The sequence below is a fragment of the Symphodus melops genome (genome assembly GCF_947650265.1).
Source record: "Symphodus melops genome assembly, chromosome: 21".
Lineage (NCBI taxonomy): Eukaryota > Metazoa > Chordata > Actinopteri > Labriformes > Labridae > Symphodus > Symphodus melops.
Window position 1 is genome coordinate 19,106,574 of NC_136711.1, and position 17,505 is coordinate 19,124,078.

Sequence of the window (17,505 nt, forward strand, 5' to 3'; positions counted from 1 at the left end):
CACTCATCAGGCTTTAACTTAAAGATATAAAGCTGTTTTAGAGTTTAAAATCATTCTTTTACATGTCTTCAACTCTTTTTAATCGTGTTGCTGGCATGAAATCAAAATGTGTCTTGTAATTTTCCATGAGCAATGACATTTCTCAGTTTCAGCGTTTTGTAATTTGTGCGATTATTCATTAAATATTGAGTTTATATGTTTTGCAAATCAACACTTCCTGTTTTTTGTTGACATTTTCCACAGCTTCTGAACTGTTTTGCAAACAGGGAATGTAGAATACATTAAAAATCAAGTATATATTCACCTATCATATATGAACCCTGTTTGATTCGTTGCCTATATGAGCGGCTCAAGCTATAATTATATTCTTTGAATGAATTTATCTTTATTTTCAGTGTGGAAACAAAATAAAGTGAGCTTTAAATGTTAAATGATTTAAACTCGCTAAACGTTTTAGAATTTGAGTTTTTAACCAAAGGTGTATTTCTCTATTGCAAAAAAAAAAAAAAAAGCCCATTCGTTCAGGCTGAATCCTGCAGACACACTGAAAAGCAGCGCAGTGGATTCAGTGATCCATCATGCGCTCTCTTTACGCACTGACAGCTTGTGTGGCCCACTTTGCCCGTAACAGAACAAAGACACATTTAAGAACCATATAGATTTTCTCTCTCTCTCTCTCTCTCTCTCTCTCTCTCTCTCTCTCTCTCTCTCTCTCTCTCTGTTTCTCATTTTTTTGTTTCATGCTTGAGAGTTAACGACACCGACACTATAATGTAACATCTTCATAAACCTATCACGTCCACACTCACCCGTAAGGTGGCTGTAATTAAGTAAGAGTTAATGTGCTGTTAAAGACTCTGGGTGCTAATTGAGCTTTTAAGCACACAAAAATGACATTCGGTCGTTTAAAAAAAATAAAATAAAATCTTTGGCTGCTTCAAAGTCTGTTTGTTTTGTTTTGTTTTTTTTCTTGGCTTTTTGAGGAGTATTTACTCTGGAGAGTCTGGTGTCAACAAATTGTGTTTTTATTTATGTAGCTGAAATAACAGCAGCTCACATCGTAATTTAAAATACACACCAGGGCTACATTCAAACATGTTCTAACTTTTCTGCAAACAAGAGAAGGTTCATGCTCAACAGTGGAGGCAAGATGAATAATAAATAAATATATGTACATAAGTCTAAATAAATGGCTATGACTTGAGACTAACACTTGGATTAATTAGTCAAATAAAGAATGTAATGCATGCATCACAGCAGATCAGTGAAGTCTTTCCTCTGATTTTTGTACATTTTTGCAGGAATCTTGAGCGCTAAAGATGGGTGAGTTTTGGAGCCTGCATGATTCTGTCCTGAGTGCAGCTCTGTGCGAAATATGAGCCACTAACATCCACATGTGGGTCTGTTGTGTGGGCGTTAATGTCCCTGTTATACTGCGCGTGAAACTGCGGGCCGTGCGTGAAGCCTGGAGCTGCGTATTTGGAGAATTCTTCCGGGTACGCGGTCTGGGACTGATGGTGCTGTTGGGACTTGAGCGGAGGGGAAGCCGGCTGGTAATCCCCGCCCAGGTGGACATAACCCAGACTCGACAGAGTGGGGCTGCCCGGGGCGGAGGGGGAGGACGGCGGGGAGGAGGAGGACGCGGTGGTGAGGCCCTGCACTCTCTCGTCCTTCTTCTGCTTCATCCTCCGGTTCTGGAACCAGATCTTGATCTGCCTCTCCTGCAGGTTGAGCAGGCCGGCCATCTCCACGCGCCGCGGCCTGCACAGGTAGCGGCTGAAGTGGAACTCCTTCTCCAGCTCCACCAGTTGCGCGCTCGTGTACGCGGTGCGTGACCTCTTGGAGGCCGGGCTCGCGCTCGGACACTTCTCGTTGACTGTGCAGTCTGCTGAGACAAAACAAGGAGGAAACAGGAAGCTTGAATGAGTGATTGTGAGTCAGCCAAAGCGGCACACGGGGAGTTTCTCCAGCCTGTTTTTATTTTTCCTCTTTAAGCTTCTTCTCTTTTTAAAGAGTCTTTTTCTGTGTACTGACACAAAGTCCTCTTTCAGTTATCCACATTGAAATACATATTAAATCCACAAAGCACTGAAGAAACCAAAGCAACAAAATATTCCTCAGTTTGAGGTCAAACAAACAAAGCAGCAGCAGTAATAAACTTCGTTCATCTGAACGTAAATAAAAGGGCTGAAATGATCAATCGATTTACTTTCAACTATTAAATCGAAAATTATCTCGATTATAAAAACGTCCCTTTGAGAAATATTCAAGGACAACAAGCCAACAATTAAAGCTCCTTAATTGTGACTTATTTAAAACGTGGTTCCTACTCTCAGACAGTCATGTTTAGCTTTGGACCAAACAATTAATCGATTAATGTCGAACATAGATATTTAAGTGTTCAGGGATACAACATATTTTCTGTCCCTCTTGTGAACCTTCTTGTGTTAAAAACGATGTAAACAAACCTTTTCCAGTGAGTGTGCATCCTGTTCACTCTCATTTTAGTATTTGATTGTTTTATTTTTTATTTTTAATGACACTTCAGTCATCCTGACCTGAATCAGTAAAAGTAAATTAAAGTCAATGAGCTCATAGAGAGAGAGAAACATCAGTTTAAATGTCGTAAGTGTTGACTGCTTGTTTTATAAAAATGCTCTAAAGTCTGAAGGTGTGCAGATATGGAGTGAAAGAAAGAATAAAGCTACGATGATGTAAATCTTTGAGCCTGTAGTTTTAAGTGCATCTCATGAGGTTGTTGTTATTTTCCAAACAGAGATTTGATGTGTGATTCCAGATGTCTGGAGTTCCTCCTGACGTTCACAGAGTAACATCTGTACCTCTCATAGAGCTCAGAGATCCACACACACAGACGATCAGGCCTCAGTTTAAAACAGAGGAAACAACAGGAACTCTTCTCTACTTCATCCCCATCCTTAAAAAACACCCGTCTCATTTCTACATTTTGACTCAATCATGACTAAAGCTTTAATCGTTGTTGTGCAACCTTCAGAGTGCTTCGAATAAGGGTCCTGTTTGTGTCTTTGTTGACACCTTTAAGTGTCTATAACATGAGCCTATAGGTGTGTTTGTCCTCCTGCTGCATGCCTGGCTGTTTGATTAATGACCCGCTGACCTTTTGAACCTGAAAAAGGAGAAAATAGAAGCTCATTTTCTCAATTAAGGCGGCCTTAATTGAAAAGGCCTCATATGTTACAGACCTGTGATTCTCCTGCCGTGTTTCTGATCTGAGTGCCTGGACTCTTTCATCCAGGGGAAAACCTTTTTGCTCATGGGGAACTTTTGCTGTTTGGATCTCCGGGTGAACGAGCGCTCAAAGGGCTCTGCAGCCGCCTGACGATCACGCCCGAACCCGCCGACATCCTCCAAAGCCTCGCCGAAGAAGTCGGGGTGCTGAATGTGCTGCAGGTTTTCGGTGTTCCTCTGCATTTCCACGAAACGTGCACAGCCCCCTTTGACCTTCTGACGGAGCGCCGGCAGCCAAATGTCACATGGCAGGTTTCCAGAGAGCCCTGAGCTTCTGGCCTGAGAGGGAGAAAAAAGGACGGGAGACAGAATCAGGGAGGAGACTGCATGATCCATCTTATCAACTCAATAGTCTGCTGACATGAATAGCAAGCCTCTCCTCGACACAGAGGCCACGGGAAATAAAGAGTTTGGTCGACAAGAGAAAAAAAAGCCCTGAAAGCAAGAAATTTGAGAAGAATCCTGCAGAACGTGATTATTTTTCATTCAATCCTCAGAATTCAGTGTAAAGCTCACAAACGTGGGAGCATCTCCTGGACTCAGAGGCAATGCAAAGTAAGAGTCTGGTAGAAAGACTCCCCCTGAAAACATTTGGGAATAATCTTGCAAATGTGTGCAACAATAAAAATATCTATCCTTTTATTAAGCTCTAACACTTAGAGTGGATGTCAGTGGCCTGCCTGCTGTGGACGGAGAGGCCACAGAAAATGAAGAGTTTCTTATAAATAAAACCCTCCAAAAAACTAAAAAGTCCTTCCCCAAAAATGTTTAAAACATGCTGGAAAGAAACCTCCCGAAAACAAAACATTGGAGGAAATTCCTGCAAGAATTGTGCAGAGATCACTTTATTTTCCTTTTATTAATCCAACCTAATAATTTGCTGTGGAGCTGAAAAGGCTTGAACTGATAGGACACAGTAAAATAAAACAAAATATTTAACAATAATCTGTGCATTATTTTCCTTTAATCTTCCTCTGATAATTATAGTACACCGGCCTACACCACGTGACTCATTAATCCGATTCTCTGTTTAAAACCAGGTTTATTTTCTCTGTATTTTTGTTTCTCTTTAACAGGTTAAATAAAGAACAACAAACCTAAGCCTCTAATAAAACGGGAAAAAAACATATTTAAGGTTAATCTTACAAAAGCTGTACAGAGATTAAATCATTTGCTCTTTGTTTGCTCCTGAGATTTGGTTTCTTTCCTTTTTCTCTTTGAATAAAACTAAAGATCGAGTTCTAACTTTAACAAAACAAAACAAAAAAAAAACCAAGAACAAGGATAAATGCTCAACAGTAATACCAATAAGTCTGCACAGAAGCATCTGAATTTAAACAGGCATTAAAGGAAAATGCATTTTACATACATTTAAACAAAATTCAGAAAATACTTTGTATGAAGACATAATCAAGCCCATAAAATTAAATCCATTTAAATAAATAAAGCACGGGTTTTTTATTGGTTTGTTTCCTGAAATTCAGTGAGTTCCGTCGCTGTTTCTAAATAACAGCCTTTATTCAATAATGCATAATCCTGTCTCAAGCTCGGAAATTAAATGTTGCATCAGAATCTGGAGGAAAACTCATCCATCAAACACAGAATAACACAAACAGGTCTAATGTGCGCTGCAGCTCGGAACCGAAACCGAACCAAACGTCTTTCCGGAGAAAGATCCGTAATTGAATTTAATTCACTCTTCATATGAAATTCAACAGAGCAGAATTATTAAGCAGCAGATTTTTAAAGACGAAGAGACACAGCAGTAAAAGACAGAGAGAGAGAGAGAGAGAGAGAGAGAGAGAATAAGTCTGGAGGCATGCAGCTTTCTGAACTCTGGTTGAACCGCAGTTGGAGTCAGGCTCGTAAATCATAAAGACACATAACCCAGCCCGGCTGCCGTACCACCACACACACACACACACACACACACACTCGCACTCACAGCACACATTCATCCCGACCTGAAACAATCCGCGTGGAAACAAACACTACATCCTGCCTCCTCGTGCTCCTCTCACCTTTTGGAGGATAAAAAAAAACTCCCGGATTATTGGAGTAATCCCTGCAGAGAGAGAGAGAGAGAGAGAGAGGAGGTGCTGCTGCTGGTGGAGCTGCTGCTGGTGGAAGTGGCTTTGCATGAAGCAGAGTGGACAGTGTTTCTGCAGCTCACACCGCCCTGCAAAGCATTTCTGCACACAATGTCAGCCTGTGTGAGTGTGTGTGTGTGTGTGTGTGTGTGTGTGTGTGTGTGTGTGTGTGTGTGTGTGTGAGAGAGAGAGAGAGAGTGTGTGCGTGCGGGGAAATAAAGCGGTTCCTGCTGATCATGCAAGCTTATATTGGTGATGGCCCCTGTGATGGAGATACGACATGTAGTTTTATCTACATCTTAATTGCACTAAGAGGGGCATTTATCTCAATATTAAACCGTATTTTAAGTGGATTTAGATGGATGCATGTTTATAACTCATGTTTTTAAGAAAGTGAAATAAAAGCTTTGATTTGTTTTTGTTCTGCATTTATAAAGCTTCTGTTTTTTAGCCTAAGCGACGAGCACACACGCATCTCCTTTCTGTATAATAAACCCTCCTGGGAACGTGTCCAGCCCTGTAATAATTAATTCAACATCCCCATTTAGGAGCGATGCCAGAGCTGATCATTAATAACCCCGGCCAAAGAAAAGCGAGCACTGTTTGAGCCCGCTCTCATATACCGACTGCATTACGTCGAGTTTCTTATTCAAATCCCACGGAGTGTTTGTTTAAGTATGCAGACAGAAGTCCAGCCTGTCATAATGAAGGCCTGCATGCTCTGTTTTGCAGGTGGAGGAGGAGGAGGAGGAGGAGGTGTTGTAGTCGGATCGATAGGCGGCTTGCTTTGATCTCTCATCTTCACGTTCAGCTCGATCAGCTCTGATTGGCTCTGAGAGGTAATATTTAACTAATTAATGCAGGAGAGCACCTTTGATCTGTGAGCCGTGCATGTCAACATGCAGGGTGAACGGATCCATATGAGGCTCTTGTTCTGCAGCTGCAGGGGGGGGGGTCTTGTTTGGGTTAATTAAGGACAAAAGCCAGTTAAAAAATGAGGCTGCTATAAACTGAAAGACAAATGTTGTTTGTTTTCTGCAAAATATCCAGAGCAATGTTCTTATTCCATGTTTAACTGATTGTACTTTTAAACCATCTGACATTTGCACTTAAGCGTCTTCATGTCATGTCTGATTAGAGCCCGACCGATGAATCAGCCAGCTGATATTTACATATCAAGTAACTTTCGATTATGGCAGATAAATGCGAATATTAATAGATTTATTCACCAGGCAATTAGCATTTAATTGTATTACATTATCAGTTTTTTTAACCAGCAGAGGGCGCTATATAGATTACAACAATCATTATCACTCTCCAATGTGTATATGCACATTTACTTTCAAGTTTATATTTATAATGTGTTTTTATGCATGTGTTGATCTGTATGCCTTTCTCCATGGACTCCAAGTGTCATATGTAATGTAAAGGTCAAAACATAAACAGTGTCCACACGTGTTTGGAGCGTACTCTTACAGTCCGTTTCCCCTGCAAACATGCATCAGTGTTGGGCACTAAGATTTTTTTTAAAGCCTAGAATAAAAGCGGATACCAACTCATAGCACAAGGTCAACGTGCTGGACGTCTCCTGGCTTTTAAATGTCGTTTTGTTCAGGCTATCATGGATTGAATTCAGCGTAGCTGACAAACTGTGGAGGTCATGACATACGGCTCAAAAGCTTTCAAAAAGTTTAGGATATTTTTATCAGGAAGAAACTGATCTTTGACAAGTTGTTTTAAAGCTCCTGTGAGGAGCTTTGGTTTTGGGGGGGTTTTGCTGCCCCCTGTAGAGACAAAGTGGGAAGTCTTCACTGAGTTTGTCTTTTACATGAGGAGGTACTTTGTCCTCTCTCTGCGTTCTTTCATCACACGAATCACGCGGTGCATTTGTCAGACTGTTTCACCGACCCTGCAGCTGCATTTTCAGGCATTTTGGGTTTTTTTGAAAGGTTACAACGTTGACGCTTTAAAAGCTCGAGACACCTGCAGGGTACATGGACTATTTTGGGTTTCCTTTAAAAACATTTAAATTCACTTTAATTATTTTGGAAAACAAAGTTAGAATAATGCATATCTTATCATAAAAGACAAAATCATGAACGCACATAGAGATGTCAGTTTGCTTCGTGGAGATGCTTTCTGGCTGCTTTATGGTCTATAGTCAAACATTGAACATGGATTATTGACGATTGGTTGTGAATTCGTAGGGAAATTGAAGCTTGACACATGAAGTCACTCCCCGAGCATCTCTGCAGCTTTTAGCCTCCACAGCATGAAACTGATCTTACCCAACGAGCTGATGAAGGCCTCGAAGGAGGCACCTTAAAAGCTCCGCCCACTTCAACTGTCTGAACCTTTTTGTCTAATAACTTTTTGAAATGAGTGTTTTCGATGTTTCGTATGCTTGTTTTTTTTCCCCCCTCCACATTGACTATACATAAGCATCATGACACAGAGGTGTGCCTGGTAAACTGGCAACTTATACAGAGGCATAAATCTCCCCGATGGCTTTTATAGAGCTATAAAAAGTGCCATATAAATACAAAGAAAATCAGCAATAAGTGCGCCGTCTTCAAAAAGTCTAAATGTTCTGTGATGAACGAGGGAGAGAAGACGAGGAGGAGGAGGAGGAGGAGGAGGAGGAGGGGAACATGCAGATGGAGCGACATGATAAGTCAGCGTGCTGAGTAAAGACGTACAGTATAAATATAAATTCAGTGTCTGATCTCTGTGGCACACGCAGAAATCCCCACACTCCTCCTCCTGCTGCCTGTCTGATCTGTGATGGACATGTACACTCCTCCTCCTCCTCCTCCTCCTCCTCTCTGTGCTCAGGCCTGCTTATAAACACAGCACACCGCCTATCTTTCAATTAGCTGCAGAAACAACCATGATGCGATTTATGTCTCTGAAGCAACGGTGGCTGAAACTTCATGTAGCAAAGAAAACAACAAAATATCGATGAAACCAACGTCAAAGAAAACTGATTCATACACTAAAAAATGTTCTGAGTAGCTTTTACATTCTCCTTGATTAAGCATTAAAAAGAATAAAATGAATTATTGCTGGTCTATAACAGAGGGCAGATCTAAGTTTTTACAGTCGATCCCTTTGTTGGCCTCAGACACTCAGAGAAAGTCACCGTATGTACTTAAGCAGTGAACGTCTCATCGGCAGCAGCCGCCATGTTGGACATGCTGTCTCGTCCGTCAGCCTGAGGACAAGCTGAGAGCCGAGGCGGGTTTTAAGCGTCTTTACGAACCGTTACACCGTCGCTTGAAAAAAAAGTCATTGGATACGATAATGTCGGGCGATATTATCGGCTAGCTGATGAATCGGTCGGGTTCTACATAAAAATTAAAATAAAGGGTGAATTATCACTAATCATAAACTAGTAAAATATGAATCCATTCAAGTCTTCTGCATTGTGTAGTTTTAACAACGCTAAAAAGTGTCAGCTTCGACTTTACAAATAAAGGACTTTTACTTGTATCAGAGTTTTTAATACTTTAAAATATTTCTGCTTTAAAGTCAGTAAAATATGTCAGTTTTTAAAGCAAAGGGTCTAAAATCTAAACAGACAATTACACATCATAGGACAGTAAAGAAAACAGGAGCAAAGATTTAAAAACGTCATCAGAGGATTTCTGTAAAACTTGAAATAAAAATTCATCCTAATTTAAGCCTCCTTTTAGTCGCCTGCATGTTTGACGAATAAAGACGGTTCTCTCTGAGAGGCCCTGGTGTGTTTACTGTTGATTAGTTAACGGATTAAATATTTGGAGAAAAAGCAGCAAGACACCAAAAAGACACCTCAGCTCTAAGTGAGACAGGAGGATGAAAGTACCAGCTCGGCCCAGGCGATAAAAACGACAACGATAAATATCGCGATATAACTTTTCTCAGTGTCTTCCAGCACAGAGTTTAAATATGTACAGCCTGTTTGTCCAACATACACAACAACAACATTTACAAACAACAGACAAATGACAGCCAGACAGTCACGTGCAGTTTACTCTGTCTTCATCTTTGCTGTGCACGAGTTTAGTTTTAAAATAATTAAAGGACCATTCTCCCAAACTAAAGGGGGTCATTTTAGGGACTGAAGCAAATAAAAGGCGGTTTATTAACGTAGGCTAATATGAGTTTTACGGTAGGCTAATTATAAATGTTCTGACCCACTCTTCCGTGCTCATATATCTGCTTACAGACACATTACATCTAAGTGCTGCATATAAATGCTTAAAGTGTTAGTCACACATACACTGATGAAACAAGCATGTTTGATTTGAACTTACATTTCTTCGGGTCTCATCTCGTCGTCATCAGAGAGCAGGTTCATGTCAGTCCGGGTCCGGGTCTGTTTGGGTCTCTGTTTGAGGTCCGGCTGCAGACACCATGAAACTCCTCCTCGCGCGCAGGCCGTGGCCTCGTGAAAAGAAGACAAATGACGTGTTTGAACAATGACCCGCATTGAAGGCCTGTCCTGCAACTCTCACAGATGTCATATTCTACAGGGTGCAGCTCCGGGAGGAAGAGGAGGAGGAGGAGGAGAGAGAATCTCAAGAGGCTCTGCGAGCTTCAAACAGAAAAAAAAAACAGAACCAGGCCCAGAAAACATGAGTGAGATCAGAAGCAATGATTGACCTGTAGTTATTCTTTCTCTTCCCTCTTTGGTGAAGTGTCATCACCTACATGCTCCCCAAGACGCGAACTTGTGGCTGCTGTTATTTTTACACAAATTCGGATCTACAGGGTTTATATAGATGACAGGTCGTTAGTCTGAGCTGGAGACGCTTCTCCAAATTAAGGATAAGGATAAACTTTATTGATTCCTCAAATGGGAGACAAATTTGGTTGTTACAGCAACTTAAAAAAGGAAATATAAACAGCATCAATAGCAAAAAAAAAAAAAAAAAAAAAACAGCTATGAGCAATTTTACATTAATTAAATAAAAGCAGAAAAATTAAATAAGTAATATAGGCATAAACATAATGTACATTTTGACTTGTGGAAAGACAGATCAGATTAAAGAGGACACCTCGTATTTAAAACATCACACTGAGGACGGACATGTAACCTGGTCCATGTAGACTAAGGCGACCTGCAGTGTGTGTGGGGGGGGGACCATGAGCTGTGTTTCTATTGGTTGATCGATCATTAAGCTCCATATTTGGATCTTTGACGTCACATTTTATTGTGTTCCCAGGTTTTGAAGAACATTCATCAGATTACTTTTTTTATTTTGGGATAATCCACATTTTGAGAAAAGCCATCTTGTCATGACTAATAATACTTATTGAAAGGTTTAACGTTAAGGCTTACAGGGTGCAGGTGCCCTAGTGGTTAGTGTGTGCGCCCCATGTACAGCTTTCTCTCCTATAGGTTGAGTGCTGTCACATGGGGCCCCCATACTCGTTAACAAGCGGCGCCTCTGGTCCTCCGAGAGGGCGGCCCGGGTTCAAATCCGACCTGTGGATCCTTTCCCGTGTGTTACCCCCCCCCCCCTCTCTCTCTCTGATGTCTGACTCTACTGTCCTGTCTCTCAATAAAAGCTGTTGATTAGAAGGGGCTGTTACATTGATAAAGCATTTATTAATCAAATAATAAATTCATGTTTTGAAGGTTTAAAACCTCCATGATCTGTATTATGTTCTGTCTGTCAGCTGATGTTGGGAGGTCTGATTGAGAGAAAGGAAAGAAGAAGAAAAACTTCTGTGACACAAAAATCTGAGAAGTCTGAAGGAAACATTTTAATTTTAATCTGAAGGTTGGAATTATTTTCCTCTTTATATCCGACTGATATAATCCCCAGATCCTGCAGCCACATGTCAGATGTGTCCTTGAGCAAGACACTTAACTCCAAGTTGCTCCTGCTGCTTCGTCAGCAGCGTGTGAATGTGTGTGTATGTCTCTTCACTCAGCAGCCTCTGAAGACGAGAAAAGACCCGAACAAGCTCAAGTCCATTTATCATTTTAATGTTCATCTTTCACTTAGTGTTTAAATGTAATTTTTTCCATCACTCAGTTCACTCTGATGCACTTTTTTTAAAAAAGTTTAAATGAAGGACTTTTTGTTAAAATGTGTTTTTACACATAAGTGGGTTTTTAGTTGTTGTTATTTTTTAGTGATTCGATTCAGAATCAGATTTGATGTCAGGTTTTCATGAACAAGGAAACAGCCTGTGTATATTAGGACATAACAGTTTAAATATATATTTAAAGGAAGCTGGAAATATTCTATTTGATACTAGTGGTGTTATTTATTGAGCTATTTTTACGTTTTCTTTATTTAAAATTGAGTTTTGATCACATTATCTGCTGCTTGTGGTCTCTTTAGTTAATTCAGTTTTGCATTGATATTCTTAATGAGTATTTTGGTGACACTGTGAGCCAGTCAATGTAGCTGCTGCTGCAGCCCCTTTAAACCTGGAACAGTCTACATTTATTTAAGTCAAGCACTACGATCAGATGTATTCATGGGAAATAGAGAATAAAATAGTAAAAGCAGAGTAGGAATAAAAGAAAAACACCCAAAGGTACAGATACCCGAGGATGGCATTAAAAAGTATTTAAGACAATAAACTCAGCTGCTTTACAGATTAATGAAGTGAAAAACGATTTTGTGTGTGTGTGTGTGTGTGTGTTTGTGTGTGTGTGTGTGTGTTTAAACGTCGCTCTTAGCTCAAAGTCTCCAGGATTATAGTTATTTTCTAAAGTCCTCTCATATCTGGAGAACAACCTGATGATCTGACACACACACTGCAGTCACTGTGTGTGTTTGTGCTCTGTAACCTCGAGGCCCCCTCGGTGAGAAGAGCTCGAAGCAGAGCAAGAAAAAACTCATCCATCATCCTGCGGGCCGGTCTGAGGCGCCCTCTGCTGGCGGAGCAGCGGCACTGCACCCCTCCTCTCTGAAACCGGCAGCAGAGAGGTGAGACACACACACACACACACACACAGAGCCAGATGTTCAGCATCATGACTCTCACACACACACTGACCTCACACAAAAATAAACAGCTGAAGGTGACGCTAATTTCATACATTTGATCATTTTGAATCAATTAGTGAGGCTGCAATAAAGTCCATATGAGGGAGTTTAACTGTTTTTTTTCTGATCTATTTCTAAAATAAAAACCCTTTTTCTGTTCAACTTTAATTATTGTGTTAAACGGAGGCTGCTGTGTACCAGAAATCCTCTGTATAAATACACTTTGTATTCAAAATATCACAGATGTGAAGGTTAAAATAAGTGTATTTGGATGCATTAAATGTGGCTGTGCAGCAGTAGGTCTGCATGTTGCATCAATGTAAACTCAAACATTCTTCACATGTTTTAAACATGTTTGCTGAAGCATCTCTGGCTCGCTTCAAGTCTCTGAAAAAACTCCATTCAGTTGACAAATCCTCACGATGCTTTTCGATCCTTGTCTGGTTGTTATCGTGTCTATTCTGGTGTTTTGTGACAATGTTTTATTTCAATGACATTGTTTATATGTTATAAGTGTGACCACGTGCTTTACAATAACAGCTAAATAGGCTAAATAAAGTCTTCCTTATGTTATCACCTGTGTATGTTACTGCAACAGAGGACGAATTGTTCAATTCAACACAATGTGTGCAGTGATTGTTTTTCTAATCCATCATCATGAAGATAGAGAATACAGAACATTTCATAAGAGAAGAGTTTTTTTTGTTTTTGTTTCTGGTCGTGTGCAGCACAGATGTGCAGTCCGATCTGAGTCTCCATCGTGACAGTGCAAAGTGTGGCAGCAGCGTTTCCTCCTGACGCATCTGCGGCTGCAGCCTGCACCGTCTCCTGACCCAGCGATGATCCCCGCCGCCATGAATAATGCATGAGATCCGGCTACAGATTACCCCTATCAATATGCAATACTCATTACGCTGGTTAAATTGCCACTTAATAGTTATGAATATGTGGAAAATGTCTGGGACACATATAGCCCACCATTGGGGTTTTTAACTTTTTTTTTTCTTTTTTAAAAGCTGAAATGAGTTTGAGGGGGACTTTAGAAAATATCACAGAAGTGTTCCTGAGGAGAACATCCTTCTGTTTTATAAAGAGGCCCGGTGGACAATGCATACAGGGCTGCACATCTAGGACCGAGATGTCTTTATGTTAAAGCAGTGAAGCCTGAGTCCAGATCAGGGCTTGTCCGAGACTTCACCTTTGGCCGCTCGGTGACTCCACAGACCGGGATCAATCACTCCGGGAGCTCGCTCAAGTTCGTTTCATGGCAGCTGCACAAAGACCAGAATCTGTCTTTTTTTTTTTTTTTCTCTCTCTCTCTTTTTTGCTAAAACATTTTGCACACACACACAAAAAAAAGCATGTTGAGGGTTTTTCTTTTAACTTAAAAAAATAAATAAACATATATATAATTGATGGAAAGAGTTGCCAGTAGATGCATCCCTAAAAATAAAAAGGTTAGATTTTTTTTTCTGTAAAAGTGTCAAATAATTGAAGATGTTTTAAGGTGCAAAAATAAATACATCTGGCTCAAATTTTAGAAGTGGGAAAAACTTATTTCTGGGGGGGAAATCTGCAGTTAAAATCCACACTAAAACCTAAATAACTTTAATTCTTATCTAATATGTCTAAATAAAAATTAGCAGCCGTATTCATTGAAACAGAAATGTTTTTGTTTTTTTCCTGCAGTTATGACTGGACATCTCTGCCTCTGTCGTGCTGTCCAGCCTTTCCAGTCCCATCCATGCAGTTAAGCCGTCACTTTCATTCAAGGTTGTGAATTATATAGTACATTGTCTACTCCCCAAAACCATAAAACCAACTTTATGGACCTCACGTGACTTTTCACAGTCTGTAAGTAATATAGGCCTATACAATCTTTGGCAAGGGAGGATTTTTTACCAAACTTCAGCCTTGCTTATATACCTGAAAGCCAAAGACTATTCCCTTTTTTTATTTGGATTTTAACGTCATTTTCTCGCCCGGAAATCCCAACAGCCTGCAGCAGGAGAGGAGGTAAGTTTGGGGAAAGTTTCTGTTTTCATTGCTGCAGACTTGGAGTGAAATAAGTAGAGCCTGAAATGTTGTTGTTCGTGTCACACTTTTAGTTAATGATTAGCGACTTTAGCAGAAGTTGTTTTTTTACGCACGACAGAAGCCCGAACTCGAGGCCTGAATCCTTTTTATTTGAACTGTTCTGACTGATCATACAGTGGAAGACACGTCCAAAGCAATTGAGAGAAACTTTATTTCCAAGCGCTATGAGTTCACTTACAAATACAAAAAGCTTATTGGCGAAAAAAGCTCACATCACTGCCTATATGCACAGAATAACCCTTTGCACTAAAAATTTATCACATTGACAGGTTGAATACATTTGCATTGCTCATAATTAGACCTAAACAATAATAATAATAATCAGAATAACAGATGCACAAAATATCCTATAGAGCTACAACAACTGGCTTGTTTATGAAAGTGTTGAATGGATCTGGCCACAAGATCAAAAATAGCATCAAAAGTTACACTAAAGCGCTTTGAATGGCCCCGGAATACATTAATAATAAGGTTTACATTCAATGAAGAGCAGCATATGGTTTGGAAACGTTTTCTTCCTTTCTTTCTTTTTCTTTTTTTTTTATTACTATAACTGTACAATGAATTTACTCCTGTTAGACCGTGAAGAAGTCACAATAAAGAGCTCAAAGTTGAAACACCTTCAAGAGAGACAGAGAGAGAGAGAGAGAGAGCAACAAAAGACAATTAATTACCCCCCCACTTCATATTTACATCTTTTTTTTTTTTCTCCAAACATCTAAGCTATCATAGAACAACAACAGGAACTAAAAATGTCTTCTTAACACCACAGAATACTTCTTTTTCTATCACAATAGCATGCTGGAAGGAAGGTGCTGCGCTTTTTTTAATAGCTTTACAGTACTCATGGATTCTTTTTCTGGGTTTTTTTCCACTATTATTGTTTTTTTTCTTTTTAATTCCACCCTAACAAAAAAAAAAAAAAAAGTTATTCAGTTGTGGAAGGCGCTTCCTCCCGTCACCAGGCTCATGCTTTTCAGCTTATTGTCCTTCTTCCACTTCATCCTGCGGTTCTGAAACCAGATTTTGATCTGTCTTTCGGAAAGACACAGGGCGTGGGCTATCTCTATCCTCCGCCGTCTGGTTAGGTACCTATTGAAGTGAAACTCTTTCTCCAGCTCTAGCGTCTGGTACCGGGTGTACGCGGTTCGGGCCCTTTTCCCGTCTGGTCCAGTCATATCTACAATTTTACAGAGAATTTTTTTGCAAGATTAGCAACTGCACTGCAAAAAAAAAAAACCACAACACAAGAAGGTGATCAGGGTTTGACTGCGAGTTTTTTTTGGCTTCACTGTGAGGATGCACAGAGAGGTCATACAACACGAAAAGCATGCAACAACAAACACTCCACTCTTCTTTTTTTATCGCTTCTCCTTTCTCCAGCTCTCTCTCTCTACAGCTTATTATTCTGCACATTTTGTCAACATCCGAGCTCTCAAATCCACATCTTTTTACAGTCTGCAGCTGCTCTTAACCTCAACCTTCATCTGATGCCAACAACACTCCGCAAACACTCCACAAAAAACAGCCTCTTTTCAGCCATCCACACAGCACGCCGCTCACTCATGCAACACCTGACAGATTTACGAGCGTGACATCCTTCAAATATAAATATTAGTAGAGGTGTAAATATACCATGGCTTATGTGCAGCTTCCGCATCCAGGGGAATATTTGTGGCGATTGGCAATCGTTTGATGAAGGGGTGGAGGAGGTGGCGTTGGGGTCCTGGTGCTGCTGCTGCTGCTGCTGCTGCTGCGCCCGCGGAACAGAGCTGGCTCCGCCGCTGCTGTGCGCGCCCTCCTCGGTCTCAGAGGCGACGGCGGCGTCCTCTATCTCCGTGAAATGAGCGCTCGTGCTTTTGTTCAGGTTGTTGCCACCGCTCGAGGTCGCGCTCCGGTCAGAGGGAGGAGAGGGGCTCTTTAGTTCCAGCGACTCCCGGCTGGCCGTGGCGCACGACGGCGGCACCGGATCTTGAGAGGACAGCGAGCAGTTGGGCGTCTGTCTGTAGCGGGCGTCCTGGCCGAACCCCCGGGCATCCTCGCGCACCGCCGGGAAGTGGCTGCCGGTGTTGGTGCGGTTCACAGTTAGGTCCATGCCATTGTAGTTGTAGCCGAAAGACCCGGAATGCATGGTGCCAGGGTCTCTGAAGGAGCCGTTCACAGCGCCGTTAGTCCCATAATTTAGTAACTGATAGTCGGAGCCATTTGGATAGCGCCCTGAGAACGAGTTTACAAAGTAGGAGCTCATTTGCTTGGATTTTTAAAGCCTCGATTTGTAGATCTTTGTCGCTATAATCCTGTGTGCTTGCACGATTTATGGATGCAATCATGAATTATAAGCAATGAAGCCCTACTGTACTTTGCCAGGTATGCGGCCAAATATGGGAGAGCGTTCGAGAATCACGTGCCTTTGTTGACCAGTCGTAAATCCTCACTGATGACTTCAAGAGGTAATTCATGCTCCATGGTTACAAATGATGACGAAATAATGGTCGTTAGGCTCCAGTCAATGGTGCCTCCCCGCTGCGCCCCCAAGAGCCGCGCGGGCAGAGAGCGCCATCTTCCGGAGAGAGGTGGTACTGCGCCCCACCGGGCCGCGCTGTCAGGCCGCGGAGTCATCCATCATTTATGTAACACGCTGATAATGTAGGCCACAAAAGGCTCAGGTAGCACAAAACACAGACTTATCAACAAAGAAAAATCTGCACAGCTTCACTGTGGAAGTTATTTCATCTTTGCGGTTTTTATATCGATTTATTGGTTTATTTTGGACCTAAGCCCTCCACATATTATAGGAAATCATCGTGTTAGAATGAACTGAACGAGCAGATTTTCCTGGAGCACAAAAGACGCCACGAGATTTTCCAATATACATCAAAAAGCCTTTATTTTCTATGTACAATTTTCTAAACAAAATATTGCACACAGTGTCCAGATGTGCATTGAACACATGGTGAACAACAATAAATAACATGTAACATCTGTACAAATGTGGATGGCACAGCTGTAAACAACAAGCCTAGAGACTATATATTTATTTTTTTTCAGGGTTTTTT

At 41.1% G+C, this 17,505-nt stretch overlaps 2 protein-coding genes and 1 long non-coding RNA gene across 8 annotated transcripts in view; 1 reads left to right on the forward strand and 2 right to left on the reverse strand.

Moving 5' to 3' along the window:
• Positions 1-17,505, forward strand: part of LOC306817169 — a 29,170-nt gene that overhangs the window by 8,351 nt on the left and 3,314 nt on the right. Inside the window, exons 3-6 of one of the 6 annotated variants that reach the window (XR_013777981.1) lie at positions 6,102-6,196; positions 11,025-11,128; positions 12,095-12,292; positions 14,042-14,101. This is a non-coding gene — a long non-coding RNA (uncharacterized lncRNA). Of the gene's footprint in view, positions 1-6,089; positions 6,197-11,024; positions 11,129-12,094; positions 12,293-14,041; positions 14,488-17,505 lie in introns of those variants that run through there. The other 5 variants (XR_013777982.1, XR_013777983.1, XR_013777984.1 and 2 more) reach the window with 5 other exon arrangements.
• Positions 6-5,714, reverse strand: LOC306817163 (uncharacterized protein). The gene is made up of 3 exons (XM_079333835.1): positions 5,289-5,714; positions 3,222-3,546; positions 6-1,885 (listed from the first exon to the last, which is right to left on the reverse strand). The coding sequence occupies exons 1-3, from the start codon at positions 5,406-5,408 to the stop codon at positions 1,314-1,316; spliced, it is 1,017 nt and encodes a 338-aa protein (XP_079189961.1). The 5' UTR covers positions 5,409-5,714; the 3' UTR covers positions 6-1,313.
• Positions 15,364-16,704, reverse strand: hoxb5b (homeobox B5b). The gene is made up of 2 exons (XM_079333837.1): positions 16,085-16,704; positions 15,364-15,629 (listed from the first exon to the last, which is right to left on the reverse strand). Exons 1-2 carry the CDS (start codon positions 16,695-16,697, stop codon positions 15,382-15,384), a joined length of 861 nt encoding a protein of 286 aa, XP_079189963.1. The 5' UTR covers positions 16,698-16,704; the 3' UTR covers positions 15,364-15,381.